The 23,950-nt window shown below is 44.2% G+C and overlaps 1 protein-coding gene across 2 annotated transcripts in view; it reads left to right on the top strand.

Moving 5' to 3' along the window:
• The first annotated feature begins 571 nt into the window (after window positions 1-571).
• The window catches only part of ntn1a (netrin 1a), a 210,166-nt gene continuing 186,787 nt past the window's right edge, over window positions 572-23,950 (top strand). The window contains exons 1-2 of one of the 2 annotated variants that reach the window (XM_060844177.1): window positions 572-1,032; window positions 1,180-2,244. In XM_060844177.1, the coding sequence (XP_060700160.1) occupies window positions 1,227-2,244 (1,018 nt within the window). In that variant the 5' untranslated portion in view covers window positions 572-1,032; window positions 1,180-1,226. The remainder of the gene's footprint in view (window positions 1,033-1,179; window positions 2,245-23,950) is intronic. The other variant, XM_060844176.1, reaches the window with a different exon arrangement.

Raw genomic sequence — 23,950 nt, 5'->3', positions numbered from 1 at the left:
TGTACTCCATCAAACAGTTGCAAATGAACAAGTATTCGAGCTTTCACAAAGTAGGAAAGGGTGGAGATAGCTGAAACTACAAAATCTACATCCGACGAGATGCTTAAATCGCGCTGATCCCTCATTGATTACAGCCCCCAATGTTTATAAATTGAGCGTCGACTTAAACATATGCGATTATTATGCTTTTCTATAAGTTTCCATTGCACCGCCGCCATGGATTTGGGAATGCGAGATTTAACGATATAAATACATCTGCGAAAATCGTAAAGCTGCACATTGTACAAATGTGAAATGATCGGTGGAGTCGATGGGCAAGTTACTTACAACCGCCTCGACAAAGAGTTGATTTTACAATACAGCCGCAGTCGGCCCATTGGGAGCTGAACGACATGACAGCGTTTATTACCGGGCAACTACCTGCCAATTTAATGTGATTTGCGTTCACACCTATAATTTCCACTGCACAAGAGATTACATATTTGGGAATATAATTCCACGGCAGGTTTTTATTTGGCATGTTTCATTCCGTCCATGGCCAGCCCTATTGTTAGGCACACTGAAGTTCTTCCCTCGATTTGAAAACAAAAATTCCTCATCTGAGATCCTCCACGCTATAGAGTCGGGCTACACCAGTTTGAAGGGGACGTGTTAAATGATTGCAGAGGCTGTAAACAGTCTAATTGGGCTCGTTCTGTGGCTGGAGCTCCATGTGAAAGGATGCTTGCTTGCTATTGATAAACTACCAGTGGATGTCGTTGTTTTCGCTCCGTGTGTGTGTGTGTGTGTGTGTGCAATGACACTCTCCGTCAGGGCACAGGATGACCTCGAGCTAGCAGGAGTTGTGCACGTCATTCACTTTCTATGCAGACACAAGGCGTAGAGACAGAGTCCCAAAGGAAAGGGAGACTCTCCTTGATACAGGGGCCGCGGGAATGACGGATGAACACTATAGAAAACGCTCTCCCAGCTGAAGCAAGCGGCATCGGTATTTGCATTGTTCCGCTTCCCATCAAAGCGTCCTTTTTACAGGTAACACTCTGCACAGAACATTCCCCGCAAGAATGCAAAGAAATCTGCAAACTTTATTTTTGGCGGACAGGTTTCTTTTTAACTGCTATTTCAATGTGTGCAACTGATCTTTCCGCGTATTGTTCTCTCTCTCTCTCTCTTAACTAGGATCGTTCGTCACGGAAATCGAGGCTGCACTGTCAAGGCAGAACAAAATGCTGTGGAGTTTCTGGGAGTTTGTGTGCGTTTTTGCGGGTTTCGGTTGCCTGGCGGAGGGAGTCCGCGGGGGCTATGGCATGAGCATGTTCGCAGCCCAGCAGACGCCCCCAGACCCCTGTTACGACGAGAACAGCAGCCCCAGGCGCTGTATCCCCGACTTCGTCAACTCGGCGTTCGGCAAAGAAGTGAAAGTCTCCAGCTCTTGCGGCAACCCCCCGTCCAGGTACTGCGTGGTGACCGAGAAGGGAGACGAGCGCTTCAGGAGCTGTCACATCTGTGACGCTATGGATCCCAAAAAGGCTCACCCTCCAGCCTACCTGACCGACCTCAACAACCCCCACAACCTGACCTGCTGGCAATCGGAGAACTACATCCAGTACCCCCAGAATGTCACCCTCACCCTCTCGCTGGGCAAGAAATTCGAAGTCACGTACGTGAGCCTCCAATTCTGCTCCCCGCGTCCTGAGTCGATGGTCATCTACAAATCCATGGACTACGGCAAATCCTGGGTCCCCTTCCAGTTCTACTCGACCCAGTGCAGGAAAATGTACAACAAGCCCAACAAGGCTGTGATCACTAAGCAGAATGAGCAGGAGGCTATCTGCACTGACTCCCACACTGACATGCATCCATTCACTGGGGGCTTGATCGCTTTCAGCACCTTGGACGGTCGCCCCTCGGCTCACGATTTTGACAACAGCCCTGTCCTCCAAGACTGGGTGACCGCCACCGATATCAAAGTGGCCTTCAGCCGCCTCCATACCCTCGGGGATGAGAACGAAGACGACTCGGAGCTCGCCCGCGAGTCCTATTATTACGCCGTCTCCGATCTGCAGGTCGGAGGCCGCTGCAAGTGCAATGGTCACGCTTCCCGGTGCATCAAGGACCGGGATGGGAACCTGGTCTGCGACTGCAAGCACAACACCGCTGGCCCGGAGTGTGACAGATGTAAACCTTTCCACTACGACCGACCCTGGCAAAGGGCCACGGCCAGAGAGTCCAACGAGTGTGTGGGTAAGAGAACATTTCCCATCTATTTTACGCGAGATCTTCGTGTTGTCCGGGAGAGGGTAAGACAAATAATAATAATTAGGCGGACAAGCCCGTGAACTGTGGAGTTTTGAGGAAATGAGGGGGGTTAAAAACGTTGCCACTATCCACTTTCCTAGTACCATCTGGCTTTTCACGTACTTGTCCGATTCAAGATTATTTACATCAGGTCAAACACAGCGGGTGTTGGACATCAGAAACACAGTGAGTCCTGAGGAAAGTCAGCAGGTCTGGTAGCATATGCGGAGAGAGAATCAGAGTTGCCGGTTCGAGTCCCCTTCAGCACAGACCGTTTCTTTGCAATGGACTTCAGAATTGGACTCGAAGCGCGCTCTCTGTTTCTCTCTCCGCAGATGCTGCCAGACCTATTGAGTTTCTCCAGGATTCTCTGAAATTCTTTGCATCGCTTTCTATTGTTTATAGTCCAGATTCATTCCTTTAGCAACCTGCAGATTGCAGGTCTGTCGTGTGGTTTGTAAACGTTGTAGCGAATAACAGTCTGTGTTAATTATCAACTCAAAGTTCAGCCAACCCTCCTGTTTGAGCTGTTCATTGACTTTATTAAAGGCGGGAGATACTGTGGAGCAAAGGAACCGTTCCGTGCCTTTCTGCTCCCTGCTAATATCTGGACAGCCACCGCCTGCTGACCACTTCCTTACCAACAGCTTCGCAAAGTCGAAAAGGCTCAGAATCTGCCATTTTCAGCCTTTTAAAGCTGCTAATTTAAATCGTATTGATATTCAAGGGAAAGAAAGCTTGCAAAGCGTGATTTACGATCTCCAAGCATAACACATATTAACGATCAGTGCAGAGAGTGTCAAATTGGCAATAAATCACATTGCATGTGCTTTAGAAAGACTGGAAATTGATGTGGTTTAACTCAATGCCGATAAACTTCACGGAGGCTGCGTTTCAGATTCAAAAGCGAGGAATCGAAATAACCAGAATTCAATTAACTATACAAAAAGAGCTAATTGAGGACATTATTGGTCCTCAATAACCCTAGTTTCCAATAAATCAATCGGTTCCCAAAGTATATCGGTTACTATTTATAGATTTGAATTTGCATTGAACTTGAGATAACACTCAAGCCAGCTATTCAAAGGTGAAAGTTTATAGGATTGACAACTTCGCTGCAGCACATGATTGCAATTGCGAATTATTTCCGAGAGAGCTTTTGATCAACAATAACGAGAGAAATTATTGACACAAACTATCCGTTCACCAGCAGTATCATTGAAATTGCAAATCCCAATATTCAAAATGTTTAGTGCAGGACTGAGCTGTTCGATTCTGAAGTTGGTGAGGTGCAGTTCACACGAAAACGCGCCCAAATTTCATCACCATGAAGAGACCCGCCAGTTGGACGGTAATCCAGGGATTTTAGGAGAGATTTTGTTTAAACATCGAATAATCCCACATTGCCACGAACTCTGTCATCCCAGAGGGAGATTAGGACCCACCCTGTCATTTACCAGCGCTCACTGTGATAAAAGGATTTATAATTTTATAGCTACTATGCAACAAAACTTGCGTCTTTGATGTCTACTTTGAGGCGATCGGTTTTATTGCCCCAAGCCCCATAAATTGGGGTAATCTGTCTGTTGTTTTCATGGGGTATTATTTAATTATTTATTTTTCTGTAGGGTGTTGCCCATTTAACTGAATTTTCGCCCTGAAGCGGTTATCAGTTTGTCCAAGGCGGTTTAAGTTCTGTTTTAATTAACTGATGCGTATGTGAATTTGTTTTGACAACTATAAACCAAGGTGAGAATGGTTTAAAAGGGTCGGATAGAAAATGCTTGTTTTGGGGCCTCTCCAGAATTTTCGGGCAAGAACACTCAAATGGAATACGTCCTTAAATGAAAACGGGAAGTAAATAGTTATTGAAGCGTATTCAGAAGTTCACTTGCGTGCTTTTTTTGACAATTGATATTAATAATGAATGGATACCGAGCCACTCAAGTGTCCCATGACCAAACTGGCCAACACCAGACTGAGGGCTCTGACAGAGTGTACAGGATGTGTTCGCTGAACAGATCTCACTCCACGCGGCGACCTGAAGGACTTGTCCCCAAAGCGCCTGGCTGTTGGTGTTCAATGATGTGAGGGCCATGCTGTCGCTAAGAGTGATGGTCAAAGCTGTTCTAGATAAGAATATAGAGGCGCGTGAAAGAAGGTGGGAAAGAGGCCGAACACAAATAATAAATACATCAAGGAGATGGTCCCCCACAGACGCTGTCAGATCTCCTGCCCATTCCCAGCACTTTCTGTTTTCACTTCAGATTTCCACCATCCGCGGTAGTTTTGCTTTTACTAAAAGAGAAAGGAATCTGAAAGTAACGTTGTGCTCAGGAGGAGTGCGCCTGATGTTTGAAATGGGTTTGGGGAGTTGATCTCTGCATCAGTAAGCTGTCTTGGAAATACTGTGCAACTGACCCGTTTCTGTGCAGTGTGCTTCCTTCATTTGAACACACAACCGAGTGGTTCAGCCAGGCTTACTCTACGGAAAATACAGCTCAGGTTTATCGACTGCGTCCACTTCTCCAGTCTCAGTCTTACCCGAGTAGCCGCTTCACGGTTTACTCAACCCTTGATGCTTTTTGGTTCGCTTTGCAGAGAGGAGCCAGTGTCTTTTTTCCCACCCCACGTTAGTCCCCTATGAATAAGAAAAAAATACATATGAGGCCGGATCCGAATTCTGGAACTCAATTTTCATTGGTTATGCTAGTGAATCAATGCATATAATAATTCCTGAAGACCTTTCCCCTAATTCTTCCACCACTTAAAACAAACGTATCATTGAGACAAAACAGTGGCGCTGCGAGATCTATTATTTCACATAGTTTGAAGACAGGATTTCATCTTTCACTTTTAATTTGATTGAATATGTTTTAGGAATGCATCAATCCTCCCATTTACCACGATTTTGTCGATTTGGCATAAACAAAGTCCCTTTCAAGCGACGAGGCGATCTGCGCCGCGGTTTTGTTAACAGCTTGGATCTGCTGAAGGATTAACCCCCATTTCCTGTAGTCTAGTTGCAAAAAATAAACCCGGGTTGTTCCCGGCCCATAGTACGGGAATGCGTGAGCCTGCTCACGCGCTGAGGAGAAGCGCCTTGCTGGTTTAGGCAAAGAGGATGGACATGTCAATGACACACCCTTTGGGACAGAGATAGGAACACCAGCACTGCAACAGCCTTACTACACCGGATTTATAGCATGATGCGCAGGTGCCGCTGTTGGACTGGGGTGGACAAAGTTAAAAATCACACGACACCAGGCTATAGTCCAACAGGTTTATTTGAAAGTCCACGCTTTCCGAGCACTGTTCCTTCGTCAGGTAGCTAGTGGGGCAGGATCATAAGACACAGTCTTTATAGCAAAAGATCAAAGTCTTACAACGGATGCGATGTATAAGACAATCTAGACTGATGTTAAATGTTTAATCACTTAGATCGGTGATGCGGGTTTCGATTGATTAATATGTAAATCCCAGAATTTAGTGCCCCAAGATAACTTCAGGTTTTATCACAGTATATATAAAGTTAACATCTCAGACGAAAGTGTGAGGTTAGAGTCTGTCTCGTCCCAAGCTGCAGTCAGACTGTTGTTATTTCCAAAGAGAGAATTTATAGGTTGAAGCTCAGCCTGAGTTGGAAAAGTGAATGGGACCTGGAAATACCCAAGAGTCAGATCCAATGAGCAGTGGGTGAAATAACAGCGTGAAATAGACAGCACCCAGCTCTGACTTACAGAGTGCTGCGAGGTTAGCCTGAATTTCGCAGGCCCAGTGTTGTGCAGATAAACCCTTCGCAGCTGAACATTGTCGGGGGGGGGGCAATGACTTCTCATTTTCTGCTCGGATGACAATGGCAGTGACCGTGCAGAAAATACCTCCAGTGAAAAGACCCTGGGCTCACAAAGCGGGAGTGGGGGTGTGCTTTTCACGCTTTTATTCGCTGCTTTTGGTGACTCTGACAAGTTGCGCAAGGCCCACGGCTGGCGCTGAAATGACAGAATGGGAGGAGGGGCAGGAGGGCCAGAGATCTGGACAGTGCTTGGAGCTTTTCTGGCCGCCGGCTTCTGCTTTGAAGGAAACACATTGGAGCACAGAACCGCGGTCAGGGGGGAGAGTGGCTGGAGCAGGCGCGCTGATACATCAGCGCCGAATATTTGTGGTTCACACACGGACTCATAAAGTGACAAACAATCAACCTGCTAACCAGCTTCTCAGCACCAACCTCAAACATCCACCTCTCCCTTCAAAGTGTTGCCGAACAAGTGAACAATAAAAAGTTAACAGTTATGTCAATAACATTAGCAAATTGCTTTACTGTTGAGTTGCTCTTTACCTTCAAGTTCAACATTTCACTATTGAACATCTCCATCCGTCCTTTTCACTGGTTAGAAATAGCACCAAATAATAATTAGTATATTGGTGCATATGCAAACAAATAAACGTTAAGTCGTCAAGTGCCAATACATCCGGTTTTTGGAAAATAATTAACCTAGTATTTATTTTAGGCCTTCCGGGAGGCGATTCTGGGTAGGTTACACTTAAACTGCCAAAACATACTGCCCCCCGTGGAGATTACTCATTAATAAACGGCATGGTGCGCTATCAATCAATACTGGCATACAGCTAATTTTTCACCATTGTATAGCGGTGAGTTCCTAGCAGGGAAAAAGAAGTTATTTTTCTCACTCTCTCGGGTTTGACGGGCTAACAATAAAAATGGTGTTGGCACATTAGGACAATCATATGACCAGTTGTTTCAACCAAAAACGTTTTGAAACTCTTACACACCGTGAGAAGCGCATTGACTTTACATAACGCGCCACCTGAGAAATGCGGCATTTTGATACAGCTGTTGCAATATCAGACAACGGTGACTGGGTCAAAACCCTGCTCCTCCATTACTAATAGCAACGTGGGTGCACCAACCCGACATGGACGGCTGCAGTTCAAGAATCAACTCATCACCACCTTCTCAGGGGCAATTAAGGATGGGCAAACCTAGCCAGTAATGCCCCCCACATCCCATGATTAAAAACATGCGTATATAATATGTACAGAAAAAGCATCCTATCACCATCCTTGGAAATAAATCAGCATCCTCAGGCCTGCCAAAGCATTTCAAGATAATTGGTTAAAAATCACACAACGCCAGGTTATAGTCCAACAGGTTTAATTGGAAGCACCAGCTTTTGGAGCGCTGCTCCTTCATCAGGTGGTTGCAGTGTATAAGATTATAAGACACAGAATTTATAGCACAAGTTTCCAGTGTGACGGAGCTGAAATTATATACTGAAAAAGACCTGGATTGTTTGTTAAGTCTCTCATCTGTTAGAATGACCATGCTGGTTTCAGTTCCTTTATATGTAAATCACAAAACTTGTTTTTAACAAGTTACTTTCTGAAGTGAACTTTAACAATTGGTATCTGTCAGCACATATAATGCATTGAAGGTGTGAGCTGCTATAAATTCTGCATCTTACAATCTTATACTCCACAACCACCTGATGAAGGAGCAGCGCTCCGAAAGCTAGTGCTTCCAATTAAACCTGTTGGACTATAACCTGGTGTTGTGTGATTTTTAACTTTGTACACCCCAGTCCAACATCAGCATCTCCAAATCAAGGTAAGTGGTGACTCTGTACTGCAGCTCCTGTTGTTATTGAGCAATTTACGCAGTTAAGGTGAACTTAGCAAGATCCCAACTAAACTGAGAATTTCAATTGATTGGGAGACCACATACTCTGTATTTTTGCCTGCTGCTTCCATTACTGTAAGTTGCTGACAGCACGCTGACTATCCTTCAATGGAATAGCCTAGAGGTAGCTGTGCAACTTAAGTGGAATGATGGGGTCTCTATGATGAGGGTAAAGGTATGTCCCCATACCACCTCTGGTTCTTCTGCCAATCATTTTAAGTCTGTGTCCATTGGTTACCAACAATTCTGTCACAGGGATCAAGTTCTTCTTGCTGATTTTAACAAAATCAACCATAGTATTTACACCTCTATCTAATCTCCTCCCACCCTTCGTTGCTTTAAGAAAGTGAACCGTAGCTTCTCCAACCCTTTTTTATAACGATAGTCCATTTTAGTAAATCTCTTCTGCAACGTCTGTGAGACCTTTATATTCTTCTACAAATGTAATGCCTATATTTTAACTCAAGACCCCAGCTGATGTCCAACCAGCGTTTTACACTTGTAGCACAACTTTTTGTATGAGGCCCGAATGATTGTACTGAGGACCCTATAGGTGTTTTTTTTAGGAGGTTTCTCAACATGATGCTATCCTCAAAATGACTTTACACATACCCCAAGTTCCCATTGTTTCCCTCCTTCCTAAATTTAGTTTAAATTGCTACTCCTCATTCTTCCTATGAAAGCTTATCACTTCACACATCTGCGTTACATTTTTTTTGTCCATCCAGTCTGTGTCCACTTAGAGTCAATGATTGCTCTCCTCTGTTTGAGACATTTCCAAATGTTCTGTTATTTGCAAACTTTGAAATTATATCCTATATAGATCCAAGTCCAAATCATTATTAATATGTTTTGATGATGGATGATGGATCGCATAGTTATGATCTCAGCTAATGGTAATACAGAACAAGTCAGATTCCAGTTTGAAACCTGGCTTGATAGATCATAGATTTAATTTTGCAACTGGTTGCCATAGTTGTTAATTGCTGACCATTTTAATATGAGATTTCCAACATCCTTAAATGAAAGGATTGTTCGCAAAAGGAAGAAAAGCTCTCTATATATGACAGTTTAGAAAGATCGTAAGATAAACAGCAACGTTTAAAAAATACACCAAAGAACTTGTGAGACTGGAAATCAGAAACAAAATCAGAAATTGCCGGAGAAACTCACCGGGTCTGACAGGTCTGGACAGAAAGCAGAGTTAATCATCTGGTTTAGTGACCCTTCTTCAAAATGAGTTTCAACTTATTTTGCAACAATCTCCATCATAAATAATCACATAGAAATATCATTCTTATCTCAATGCTACCATTTCTTACTTAACTGACTCTCTCCAGTTCTTCTTCTTTGATGCTGTGACAGTTTCACAATTATTTTCAGCTGGCCTGAATCTTCTTTCAGTTCTGTTGATACAAACCTCTTTTCAGATCTGAATATTTGAAAACTTCTACACAATCTCTCATCACTCGGAGACTTCACAAATTAAAACCGTTCTGTTCAGATTACTTTTCTCCTGAACTGAAAACTTGTTTTTTCTGCTAGAAGGAAACTGTTCCCAAAACTGACCCCATGATGATTCTAAACTGAAGTCAAAGCTAAATTAATAGTCCAGAAGTGTGCTGCTGGAAAAGCACAGCAGGTCAGGCAGCATCCAAGGAGCAGGAGAGTCAATGTTTCGTGCATAAGGTCATGAAGGCCATGAATGCAAAGTTCATGGATATTCCCATACACCACCTCCCAAAGAGAAGTCCAGTCAACACTGACAAGGGATCACATTTGAAAATTAGCTAATATGTATGGGTTGTATCCATTATATTTACCTACAGTCCATCAGGAGGCCCTGATGAAGGGCTCATGCCTGAAAAGTCAACCCTCCTGCTCCTCAGATGCGATCTGACCTGCTGTGATTTTCTAGAACCACACATTTTGACTCTGATCTCCAGCATCTGCTGTCCTCACTTTCTCCTAGTCGCTAAATTAATAGTGTCTGGTCTGTTTTCTCTGTCTTCCAATTATATAAACATTGCATCAATTAACATCACAGATGATAGGGTTGGAGGATTTGAGCTATAGGGAGAGGCTGAACAGGCTGGGGCTGTTTTCCCTGGAGTGTTGGAGGCTGAGGGGTGACTTTATAGAGGTTTACAAAATTATGAGGGGCATGGATAGGATAAATAGGCAAAGTCTTTTCCCTGGGGTCAAGGAGTCCAGAACTAGAGGGCATAGGTTTAGGGTAAGAAGGGAAAGATATAAAAGAGACTCAAGGGGCAACCTTTTCACACAGAGGGTGGTACATGTATGGAATGAGCTGGGCCAGGAGCTGGCAGGTGGGACTAGATTGGTTTGGGATATCTGGTCAGCATAGATGGGTTGGGCCGAAGGGTCAGTTTCCATGCTGTACATCTCTATGACTCTATGACTCTATGATCTGCAAGGCACTTAAATGAATGACATGCTTTCTTGGAAATGATATATTTACATCACTGTGCCAGATGAGTTTTGACCTCTTACATAATTGCCTTCCCCAATCAGATCCAACATTCATCTGTCCCTATTCAAATTCAAATTATAATTTTATGTTACATACATTTGTTGCAACATCTACAAATGTATGTTTGCCAACTAAGATTATCAAAGTGCAATTAGGAGTAGACACCATTGGTGCTTGTTCTCCTTTGGCCATGAATGCAAAGTTTACTTATACTCCCATAAACCACCTCCCAAAGAGATGTCCAGTCAGCACTAACAAGGGATACAGTTGGAAATTAGCTAATATTAGCTAATTAGAAATATCCATTATATTTACCAACAGTCCATCAGGAGGCCCTGATGCACTGCCTTCATGGTTAGATAGGTTGTGTTAGGCCAACTGCAAAGTCAAACTGAAATGTTTTGTCCAGGATCCATGTGCATTCTCTGAAACAAGCTTTTTGCTGCATTACTTTTCTGCCTTGTAAGTTCCGGCACAAAGATAAAGTTGCCTACCGGACCATAGAGCTGCTCTCTCATTAGGGAGAGATGACTCTAATGGTTTAATCTGAGGGACATTCTTGTAAACGTCAGCAATGGATCTCATGCAGTTGGTGTCACTCTACATTGCAAGCTAGCTGTTCAGTCAACCAAGCTAAACAACATCCCCAGTGAACAGCCTATTCAAACACAATGCATAGCGAAATTGTAAACAACTTAAACAAGTATGAAAAGAATAAGTTAGATAGCACATTGTTTGGGATATATTATCTTTGAAACTAGTGTTAGTGATTAATGTTTGAGGTTGTGGATTTGACCACCAGTAGAGACACTTTGGGGAGCCACATTGTATTTCAAGTTGCAACATGGCACTTCCCTACCTGCCATCAGGATCCCTGCACCTTCAGGATAAAAGTATTGCCTCCAGTCAGAGGAGCAGCTCTTCAGATCCAGCCATGTCATCGGGAGCAATGGCCACTACTGGGACTGTAGCATGCTACAGTTCACAAGCAGCTCAAGAAATCCTGGAACCTGGTAAATGAGGGAAGTTGAGCAGGTCCAATCAGCTGGTCAAAGCCAGATGGACTGGTCAAAAGACAAGAGAGCAAGGTTCTTTACAATGGAGGGCCTCTCTGTTGGGCACGGGTGGCTGAGCAGGAAGATCACTCCTCCCCCAGTACAAAGGCAGGCTGCCAGCATTTATCTGGTGCCTTGTTCATGTGGCATGGCCTTCCCCATGAACAGTAGGAAGAGGCCCTTAAATATCCATTAATTTGCCCTGGCATGCCTCAGTTTGCCACTGGGTGGGAAGGCTGACCTCAACCTCTGCTTAGAACTCTCCCTGTTCCCCTTCTCCCCTTAAATTTAAGAAAGGATGCAGGTAGATTAAGGGATTAGTTTAGACTGCATCACACAAAGCCCAGTCTGGTTTTACCTTACTTCAAGTGATAACTGTAGAAGGATGTTGTTCTGGTTTTGACATATAGTACAGTTAAAATAATAAAAAGAAGTAAGTTGTGTCCAGCATACTGAGGCAATTTTGCAACTCAAGAGAACGTCTATCTCAATAATGGGAAGGGCTAAAAATTAATATTCTAGATCTACTTGATAGCATTTTCATTTTTTGTGAAACATAAAGTATGACACCTATAAAGAATGTTTGATAACTACACATTATAATAGAGTTGCTATTCTTATAGAATATAATAGAATTTATAGAATAGGAGAAACTGAGGACTGCAGATGCTGGGGATCAGAGTCGAGAGAGTGGTGCTGGAAAAGCACAGCAGGTCAGGCAGCATCCAACAAGTCAGAGAACAACATTTCATCAGGAAGGGCTTATGCCCAAAACATTAATTCTCTAACTCCTTGGATGCTGCCTGACCCGCTGTGCTTTTCCAGCACCACACTCTCAACTAGAATTTATAGAATCCCCAAAGAGTGGAAATAGGCCTTCAGCCCAACAAGTCCACACTGACCCTCTAAACAGTATCCCACCCAGACCTATTCCCCTACCCTATTACTCTATATTTCCCCTGACTAATGTACTTAACCTACACATCCATGAACATTATGGGCAATTTTAGCTTGGCCAATTCACCTAACTTGCACATCTTTGGAATGTGGAAGGAAGCCGGAGCACCCAAAGGAAACCCACGCAGACATGGGGAGAATATGCAAACTCGACTCAGTCACCCAAAGCTGGAATCTAACCCAGGTCCTTGAGGTAGTAGTGCTAACTACTGAGCCACTGTGCGGTGCAGTGCAACAGTGGCTTTGAATACAATGATAATAAAAAAAGGCAAGTAATAATCATTAAATATTTTCACTCTGCTGCATTATCAGGATTGAGTATATGATCGATTATTATGTTTAGCTGTTCTTGTAAAACCCTACAGTGTTAGCGCAATCTTGCTGTCTCAGATGAGCCATGGGATTGATTCTAATCAATATTAGATTAGATTACTTACAGTGTGGAAACAGGCCCTTCGGCCCAACAAATCCACACTGACCCGCCGAAGCACAACCCACCCAAACCCCTACATTTACCCCTTACCTAACACTTCGGGCAATTTAGCATGGCCAATTCACCTGACCCGCACATCTTTGTGACTGTGGGAGGAAACCGGAGCACCCGGAGGAAACCCACGCAGACACGGGGAGAATGTGCAAGCTCCACACAGTCAGTCGCCTGAGTCGGGAATTGAACCCGGGTCTCAGGCACTGTGAGGCAGCAGTGCTAACCACTGTGCCACTGTGCCGCCCATCTAACGCAATATAACTTGCTTAAATTTCTCACTGAAATGCATTGGCATAGATAAAGAATAGGCATGCTTATTTAGTAATGCCTGTAAGTGAGGAAATGGGCAGTTCAAGGGGAATACAGTTTTGCAAGTAACCAGTTATACCTTGGAGCAAATCAATAAATTATGTGCTCACTCTCATTGTGCATGCAATACAATGAATAGGAATTTTCTCAAGTAGTTATGAATTTGATTGAAGTACATGTAATATCATACAAGGAGCAGTTCTGATAAATATCAAATCTGCATCTTCTCATGAACTAATCAGAAATCTTTATTCAGTGGTAATGTAGATCATTTTGCAATGGGGTATAAATGACCATTTTACTATATGCAGTTATATTATTTATCAAAATAGGGACATTAGTGTTATGACAGTTTTCTAATTACATGTTAAAGTGGCATTGCTGCCTCAAGGTTTTATAATTAGGAATAACATCTGGTGACCATTTGTTTAGATGCTCACAACAGAAGCAGAATTTGTAATGAATATATTTGTATTGCATGGGGAAGTCAGGAATCTGCTGATGGTCAGTTCTCAGATCATTCTCATCAATACATTATAAATAGCTATTTCAGTCTCTCCCTTCATATTCCCTATATGACTTACTAGGAAGAAAAGCCATGACCTTGCACACTTTACTAAAAATGCCAATTAAGTACAAGCTCTCAGAAAGCTTAGATGACTACACATAATTCAGATTCTAATGATTATCTTACATAGTCTATGAATAGAATATGTCAGAGAAGAGCAAGCTTGATGATCAGTCATATTGACAGATAATGATGCACTAAGACAAGAAATGATCCCAATAGTTTCCAAACTAATAAATCTACTGAGATTATTTTTGTTTCCACAAAATGACTGTTAATTATTGTAATAGTTGTAAAAATTATTTTGGTGGTCCCGAATGGATCCTCGTGACAAAGTTCATCACTCACTGCATCCATCATGGTGAGAATGCAGTTGCCTTTGGTATGCATTCCTTTCATGTTATGTGAGCAATGTTACCACACACACACACACACACACACACACACACACACACACACACACACACACACACACACACACACACACACACACACACACACACACAACAAAACATTTGCTTGCTTTGCTTTCCAAGGTAAACAATGATCTAAGGAAACCCAGTGTAGACTGATTTAGTGAGATGCTTTGTATATATATCAAAGGGAGACATTAAAGTGTTACCTGAATTAATCTTACAGTAAGATTTTAATTTGTAATAGATTATCATTTTCAGCATTTGGCTGCAATCCTGCAATTGGTGTTGGTGTAAAGTTTTTGATGACGGGTTTGCCAAAAGACAGTGTATGAATATATGTTACAATCAAAATAGAGGCAATGATTTTAACAACTGTTAGTATTCACTAATTGATAGCTGTGTAAAATCCTAATTGCTTCTTAGATAATAAGGTTTAACATTTGATTTACTTCAAATAGTTCAAAGTGTTTTTTAAAAAATAATTTTGCAGTCTTTTTCAATGGTGATTCAAATGTAGACTAATTCAACCAACAACAAATATGTCAACAACCTAGATAGACAACTGCACCTTATATTAGTATTGCGGTTTCAAGAAACTATTAGCATAATTGTCCACATTAATCCAGAACAATGTACCATGCAAAACCAATCATTGACAGTTGCCACTTTTAAACAGGGTGCTTACTGATAATGGGGCCATTGTGACACAGAGATGGAGTCCCTCCCTCTTAGCCAGAGGTATTAACACGTTTGAATTGATGGCTTTTAAAAAAATCTACTTACTAATGGTGCATTACCAAAATTACTGCAATGGTTTCAGATTGAAAATGCAGCATGATTCTAAAATGCAAAGTATTAAAAAACGCTATCTTAGCAACGTTAATTCAACTATACTGTGTTTTCAAAGTAAGTTAAATGTAGGATGGATTTGATGTGTGTTGTTTATATCAGAACAGATTCACACTGATTCTTTGGGACTGTTATGGAGAAATGGATGGACCATTATTATAGTATTATGAATGTCTTCACGCGATTGCTTGGAGAACTCTCTTGCAAGGCCTGCCCATCATGATTGTTAACAGCAACAAATGAAAAGTCTTCACATTTACTCAGCATTCAATTTACTTGACTAAAGTGATTACAGCTCCATTTCATTTAACTCTACTAATACACAATGGACATGTATTTGTGATGTAGTCAGAATGTAGAATTTTATGCAGGGAAAGAAACTCTGGTGTCTGCATTGGCAAAAAGCTCCTACCTACTGCACTTCACCCATGGTTTTGTATGCTCTGGCATTTCAAGTGTTCATCTAAATACTTCTTAAATGTTGTGAAGGTTCCCAACTCTAACACTTACAATAGTTGCAGGAAAACAATACTTCCTCAAATACCCTTTAAACCTCATGACAATTTCCTTATTGACACCTACAAAGGGAATATGTTTCTTCCACTCTACCCTTTCTAAGTATGCCATTAATAATTTTATACACTTCATTCAAGGTTTTCTCTCAGCTTTCTTTGCTCTAAGGAAATCAATTCCAGCATATCTAGTCTCTCTACAAACTGAAACACACCAGCACCCTGGTGTGCCCTCTCTCCCCTGCAGTCGCATCCCTCCTATTGTGTAGTGACCAGTTTTGCACACTGCTGTGGTCCTATTAATGTTTTATGCAGTTCCATCATAAATTCCATGTCCTTCTGTTCAATGCCTTGATTATAAAGACGAATATCCCACATGGTATCTTAACTACATTATTTACCTTGCCGTTATCTTCAAAGATGTATGGACATGTGCGCAAAGATCCCTCTGATCCTCTGTACTTCCCAAGGTCCTATCATTCATCGCATATTTCTTTGGGTAGTAGAAAGTGAGGACTGCAGATCTTGGAGAACAGAGTCGAGAGTGTGGAAAAGCACAGCAGGTCAGGCAGCATCCAAGGAGCAGGAGAATCGACGTTTTGGGCATAAACCGTTCATCAGGACATTCCTGATGAAGGGCTTATGCGTGAAACTTTGATTCTTCTGCTCCTCGGATGCTCCTGATCTGCTGTGCTTTTCCAGCACCACACTCTCGACATCGCATATTTCTTTGCCCTCTTAGTCCACCAAAATCCATCATTTCATACTTAGAGTTATAGAGTCAAAGAGGTGTACAGCACAAAAACAGACCCTTCGGGCCAACTCATCTGCCATCCAGATATCCGAAATTAACCTAGTCCCATTTGCCAGCACTTGGCCCATATCCTTTGAAACACTTCCTATTCAGCCAGATGTCTTTTAAATGTTATAATTGTACCAGCCTCCACCAAGTCCTCTGGCAGCTCATTCCACGCTCACACCACACTTTCTGTGAAAAAGTTGCCCCTTAGGTCTCTTTTAATTCTTTCCCCTCTCGCCCTAAACTTATGCTTTCTAGATCTGGACTTCCTCAACCCAGGAAAAGGACTTTGTCCATTTACCCGATCCTTGCTCCTCATAATTCTATAAACTTCTATAACATCACCCCTCAACCTCCGACAGTCCAGGGAAAACAGCCCCAGCGTATTCAACCTCTCCCTATAGCTCAAATCCTCCAACCCTGGCAACATCCTTGCAAATCTTTTCTGAAACCTTTCAAGTTTCACAACATCATTCATATAGGAGCGAGACCAGAATTGTGCACAATATTCCAAAAGTGGCCTAACCAATGTCCTGTACAGCTGTAACATGACCTTCCAACTCCTGTACTCAATGCTCTGATTGATAAAGGAAAGCATATCAAACACCTTCACCACCCTATCTACCTAAGACTCCATTTTCAGAAAACTATGGATCTGCAGTCCAATCTCCCTTTGTTCAGCAACACTGCCCAGGACCTTACCATTAAATATATAAGTCCTGCCCTGATTTGCCTTTCCAAATTCCAGCAACTCACATTTATCTAAATTAAACTCCATTTGCCACTTCTTGGCCTATTGGCCCATCTGGTCAAGATCCTGTTGTACTCTGAGGTAACTTTTCAGGATTAAATTCCATTTCCCAATGTTCTACCCATCTGGCATCCCTATATATCATTCTATTGTCTAAGGCTTTCCTTCTTAATATTTACCACACCAGTAAATTTTGTGTTGTCTGTAAACTTACTAATCATACCTCCAACTTTCATATCTAGATCATTAATCTACATTATAAACAGCAAGAGACTGAACATCAAAACTTGTGGTCCACATTGGACACAGGTTTCCACTCACAAAAAAAAACCTTCGACTGTCACCCTCTGCCTCATCAATTTGACACATTGCACTGGATCCAATAGGTTGTTGCCTTCTTTAGCAGTCTCCCAAGTGAAATGTTATCAGTAGTCTTACTGATTCACTTACTACATCAATTGCTTGTCTACACAACTAATCATCTCTTCAAAAACTTCAAACAGGAAATAGTGAGAGTATAGGGCAAATATATTCCCAGAAAGCTGAAGACACAGGTCCAGAGAATCCTGGGTCTCAAGCAATGTCCAGGATTCCATAAGAAACAAAAAAGAAATGCTTGTAGGAGATGGTGGCACAGTGGCTTTGTGGTTAGCACTGCAGCCTCATACAACCAGAGACCCAGGTTCAATTCCAGCCTCAGCTGACTGTCTGTGTGGAGTTTACACATTCTCCCTGTGTCTGTGTGGGTTTCATCCGGGTGCTCCGGTTTCCAAAGATGTGCAGGTCATCTGAATTGGCCATAGTGTTAGATACGTTAGTCAGAGGGTGCTGGGTCTGGATGGGTTACACTTTGGAAGGTCAGTATGGACTTGCTGGGCCGAAGGGCCCGTTTCCACACTGTAGGAAATCTAATCTAATCAGATACAGAGGACTCAATAAAATGAAATCCCTTGAGGAGTAGGAAAGTGCTCTGATGTAAATTAACCTCCAAATAGCTTGTCCTAGCCCAATTTGGCCATATCCTGTCTGATCATATTAAAATTAACCTTCTTCCAATTTATAATCTTGCTTCCAATTCATCTTTGCCATTTTCTGTAGCTACCTTAAATTTACTGAGTTATGGTCACTATCACCAAAATAGCTCCCACTGACACTTCTACTACTTACCAGCTTGATTCACTAAAATTAGGTCTAGTACCATATCCTTTCTTGTAGGACATTCTATGTGTTGGGATGCTGTGGGTTCACTGCAGTGGACGTGTACTGCCTGCAGGATTTCCCTGGGGCAGGCTACTTTGATGTGACCTTCAGAAGTGTGAAGCAGTGCGAGCAGCTCCTGAAGGTCTTCAAGGAGAAGGAAGGGGAGCCGCTATTCTCCATCTTGTCAGTGATCCCATTGTGTGTGCTTCCTGCACAGAGGAGTCGGGTTGTTACAATCCATATGTACAACCCCTATGTTCCAGCGGCTGATGCCCTGACCTTCCTGGGAAGGTACGTCCAAGTTGAGCGAGAAGCCACCGATGTGATCGACCCCTTTGGGATCTGGACCAGTAAGCGGCAGGTCAGGGTAACTCTGAGGATCGATGATAATGGGAAAATTCTCCACCCACCCTCGAGTTTCACAATTGGAGGGGGCAGAGGCTACCTGCCATATGCAGGACAGCCGAAAGTGTGCCGAATCTGCGGGAAGGCGGGACACGTGGTGGCGGATTGTAAGGTGACTATCTGCAGGAATTGCAAACAGGAGGGTCACCTGACTAAAGACTGTCAGGAAGCAAGAGCTGCAAACTGTGTGAAGAGGTGGGCTACATGTGCAAGACCTGCCCAAGACAGGGGGGGTGGGGGATTGCCACTTACGCACAGATGGCTAGAGGTGGCAGTGTGAGCCGTGGATCCCCAAAGACCAGCAAAGTCCACCCAGGCAGCAGGGAAACGGAGACTGGTGGCACCCAGAAAGAAGAACAGGCTGGAGTGGAGGAGGCAGCAGCCAGCGGAGAGACACAGCAGCTGATCCTAGCTCTAGCTGGGCAGATGGAAGCAATGGAGGAGGTGGTAATCGAGAAGGCAGAGGAGTGGATACCTGTTAAAAACAGGAAGAGAAAATCCTGCCAGGCCCCTAAAGCCTCCCAGCAAAGGGGGAAAAGACAACTTCACCGGGAGAGATGGCCAACGCTTCGGACGGGGAAGACGGGCGCAAAGAAGGTCATCACCACCAGAAGAAGAGACAAAGCGCCTTAGATAAAGAGGAGGGCATTTCCTCCCAACCAGGAAACAAAAGACCCCCTGAAGTCCACCCTCCACCCAGTGAGAACCAGGGGGTACCCACTGCCCCACAACTACAGGTAACTGAAAGCTGTGATCCTCTGACAGTCCCATTGTCAGACACAGAACTGGACAGTGCGGACCCTTGCCTTGGCTCAATGACACCAGAGCGGGTAAATGACCCCAGTGAGGAGCTGGATAGCTATCGCAGCCCAGCGAAGGTCCAGCAGTTCGTGCTCACAATGGGGATGCAGACAGCTACCCCAGAGACAGGACAGTCAAATGGACAATGGTAACCCCATAAACTGGGGATTAAAGAAGGTTCTTTTGTTATCGTATAACAGGGCACCCACTCACTAGGTGGGTTCCGCTGAAGCCACAGTTAAATAATAAGAGACTGGATGGTTAATAAAGGGAACTTTAAAAAGGATAACTGTAAATTTGAGGTTGGGGTTGGAGCGGAGGGAGTGGAGGGCTGCACGTTCCGAGGGTGAGAGGTTGGAGTGGGTAAGAGGGGTGGACAAATTGAGTCGGTTAATGTCGCGGCGGCAGTTGGCTATAAAGAGAACCAACTGCCAACCCCAACCTCACCATCAAACCGGCAGACAAGGGAGGCGCGGTAGTAGTTTGGCGCACCGATCTTTATACCGCTGAGGCCAAACGCCAGCTCGCGGACACCTCCTCCTACTGCCCCCTTGACCATGACCCCACCTCCCACCACCAAACCATCATCTCCCAGACCATCCATAATCTCATCACCTCAGGGGATCTCCCATCCACCACCTCCAACCTCATAGTCCCACAACCCCGCACCACCCGTTTCTACCTCCTGCCCAAAATCCACAAACCTGACTGCCCCGGCCGACCCATTGTCTCAGCCTGCCCCTGCCCCATCAAACTCATCTCGGCATACCTCGACACGGTTCTGTCCCCCTTAGTCCAAGAACTCCCACCTACGTTCGGGACACCATCCACGCCCTCCACCTCCACTTTCGCTTCCCCGGTCCCCAACGCCTTATCTTCACTATGGACATCCAGTCCCTGTACACCTCCATCCCCCATCACGAAGGACTCAAAGCCCTCCACTTCTTCCCTTCCCGCTGTACCAACCAGTACCCTTCCACCAACACCCTCCTTTGACTGACTGAACTGGTCCTCACCCTGAACAACTTCTCTTTCCAATCCTCCCACTTCCTCCAAACTAAAAGAGTTGCCATGGGCACCCGCATGGACCCCAGCTATGCCTGTCTCTTCGTAGGATATGTGGAACAGTCCATCTTCCGCAACTACACTGGCACCACCCCCCATCTTTTCTTCCACAACATCGATGACTGTATTGGCGCTCCCACAAGGAGGTTGAACAGTTCATCAACTTTACCAATACCTTCCACCCCGACCTCAAATTCACCTGGACCGTCTCAGACTCCTCCCTCCCCTTCCTAGACCTTTCCATTTATATCTCGGGCGACCAAATCAACACTGACATCTACTATAAACCGACTGACTCCCACAGCTACCTAGACTACATCTCCTTCCACCCTGCCCCCTGTAAAAATGCCATCCCATATTCCCAATTCCTTCGTCTCAGCCGCATCTGCTCCCAGGAGGACCAGTTCCAATACCGTACAACCCAGATGGCCTCCTTCTTCAAGGACCGCAGACTCCCCCCAGATGTGATCGACAATGCCCTCCACTGCATTTCCTCCACTTCCCACTCCTCCGCCCTTGCGCCCCGCCCCTCCAACCGCCATCAGGACAGAACCCCAATGGTTCTCACCCACCACCCCACCAACCCCCGTATACAGCGTATCATCCACCGTCATTTCCGCCACCTCCAAACGGACCCCACCACCAGGGATATATTTCCCTCCCCTCCCCTATCAGCATTCCAAAAAGACCACTCCCTCCGTGACTCCCTCGTCAAGTCCACACCCCCCACCAACCCAATATCCACTCCCGGCACCTTCCCCTGCGACCGCAAGAAATGCAAAACTTGCGCCCACACCTCCTCCCTTACTTCTCTCCAAGGCCCCAAGGGATCCTTCGATATCCACCACAAATTCACCTGCACCTCCACACACATCATCTGTTGCATCCGCTGCACCCGATGTGGCCTCCTCTATATTGGGGAGACAGGCAGCCTACTTGCGGAATGCTTCAGGGAACACCTCTGGGACGCCCGGACCAACCAACCCAACCACCCCGTGGCTCAACACTTTAACTCCCCCTCCCACTCCACCAAGGACATGCAGGTCCTTGGACTCCTCCATCGCCAGAACATAACAACACGACGGTTGGAGGAAGAGCGCCTCATCTTCCGCCTGGGAACCCTCCAACCACAAGGGATGAACTCAGATTTCTCCAGTTTCCTCATTTCCCCTCCCCCCACCTTGTCTCAGTCGATTCCCTCAAACTCAGCACCGCCCTCCTAACCTGCAATCTCTTCCTGACCTCTCCACCCTCACCCCACTCTGGCCTATCACCCTCACCTTGACCTCCTTCCACCTATCACATCTCCATCGTCCCTCCCCCAAGTCCCTCCTCCCTACCTTTTATCTTCGCCTGCTGGAAAAACTTTCCTCATTCCTGATGAAGGGCTTAAGCCCGAAACGTCGAATTTCCTGTTCCTTGGATGCTGCCTGACCTGCTGCGCTTTTCCAGTGGTCTCCAGCATCTGCAGAGCTCACTTTTTCCTCAATCTGTTCTTTGTAATGTTAAGACATGCAATGTATATATCTATGAATGACATGACAAATTGTACAGGTACCAAAGATTTATTTCTATGAATAAAGTATATTTTGAAATATTAGAAAATGTGCTGGCTTAAAAGCGCTCTTTAATACATTTAAAGAATTCTGCCCTTTCTTAGCCTTACACATTTTGCCTTTCCCGGTTAAGTTTGGGGAAATTGAAAACCCCCAAAGTTATTATGCCATTACTTTTACACTGCTCTGAGATTTGCCTATGTATTTGCCTTTCTATCTCTTCTTGGCTATTTGGAAGTCTATAGTACACCCCTAGCAATGTGATTTGTTGCTTTTAAGTATATATGTCTATACATGTCTGTGCATCATTTTCCATTGGAACTCTACTCTGTATCCACCCCCTGCCAAATTAGGAGCACTGACAAACCTCTCTGTGAGGATGTTTATCCTATTTTAGTTCCGTTGTAACCCATCAGACCTGTACAGGTCCCACCTTACCTAGAAATGGAAGCAGGGATGCAGGAATCTAAAGTCCTCCACTCTGCACCAAGTGTTCAGCCATTGAATCTATTTATTCTTATGCTCATTAACATATAGAGTCACAGAGATGTAGAGCACAGAAACAGAGTCGTCAGTTCAACTTGTCCATGCTGACCAGATATCCTAACCTAATCTAGTCCCATTCACCAGCACTTGGCCCTTCATCCCTCTAAACCCTCCATATGGCACCGGGAGTATTCCACAAATTATAACCTTTGAGGGTATGATTTTCAATCTATTACCTAGCTTCCTAATTTCCTGTTGTGGGATTACATCCCTCTTTCTATCAATGTCATTGGTTCCAATGTGAACAATGATGTCTGACACCTTGTCTCTTTCGAAAGCCTTGCAGCTGCTCAGTGACATCCTTGATACTGGTCCCAGGGAGCCAACACACTCTCTTAGAGTCTGCAACCACAGAAATGCCTCACTACTGAAGCTTCTACCATTACTGCTTTTCCTATCTTTCCTTCTTAACTTGTGCAGCTGGGCAATTAGTGCACTCCCAGGGGAACTGAAACTCTCACCATTTTCTAACACAGAAGAACTGTCCTTGAGTGAGATTTACTTTGGAGATTTCCTGACCACCTGCTTGCCTCTACTTTCCTGACTGATAATCATCCAGTCCTTCTCTGTCTGCATTTCCTTAAGCCTCTGTGTGACCATGTCTAAAAACATGCTGTCCATGTGACTGCCAACACACTGTTCCTCCAGCCTCCTCAAGGTTTGAAACCAAGCAATCGAGTTTGTAAAACAGGTCACACTTTCTCTGAATGTAGTCATCCAGACTGCTAGGAGCATTTGAAACTTGCAGACTGTGTTGCACAAAGGACTGAGCTCACTTGTCATACCTTTAATTAAAATATTCCTATCTGAAACTTCAGCCTAGTAGAAAATTATATACATTTCTTTAATTTGCAAAACTTTACCTTCCTTAATGCATTGCTAAAGTGGAGAAAACAACATACCCATTATCTGCCATTCAGGTCTACTCATTGTACTAATGCCGTTTTCATCATCAAAGGTAGATGGGCTTCCTGTTTGAGCTTAGCTGCTGCTCCGACTGAGTCGATTTCTTGTTCTTGCTCCTGCTCGCTTATGGTCCTGTACTCCTTCAAAATCTCACTCTTTCTGGTGCTGGTTTTTTTGCTCCTAAATTCTTCTGGTCTCTTTCTCTTGCTTCAGTTTTATGGCCCCAAACTCCTATCCCTGTATCCTAGCACAGGACCTTCACTTCACCTGCTCCT

The sequence above is a fragment of the Hemiscyllium ocellatum genome, chromosome 25, assembly GCF_020745735.1.
Source record: "Hemiscyllium ocellatum isolate sHemOce1 chromosome 25, sHemOce1.pat.X.cur, whole genome shotgun sequence".
NCBI lineage: Eukaryota > Metazoa > Chordata > Chondrichthyes > Orectolobiformes > Hemiscylliidae > Hemiscyllium > Hemiscyllium ocellatum.
The sequence above is the reverse complement of the archived record's forward strand: the minus strand, read 5'-3'. Positions and strand labels throughout refer to the sequence as shown.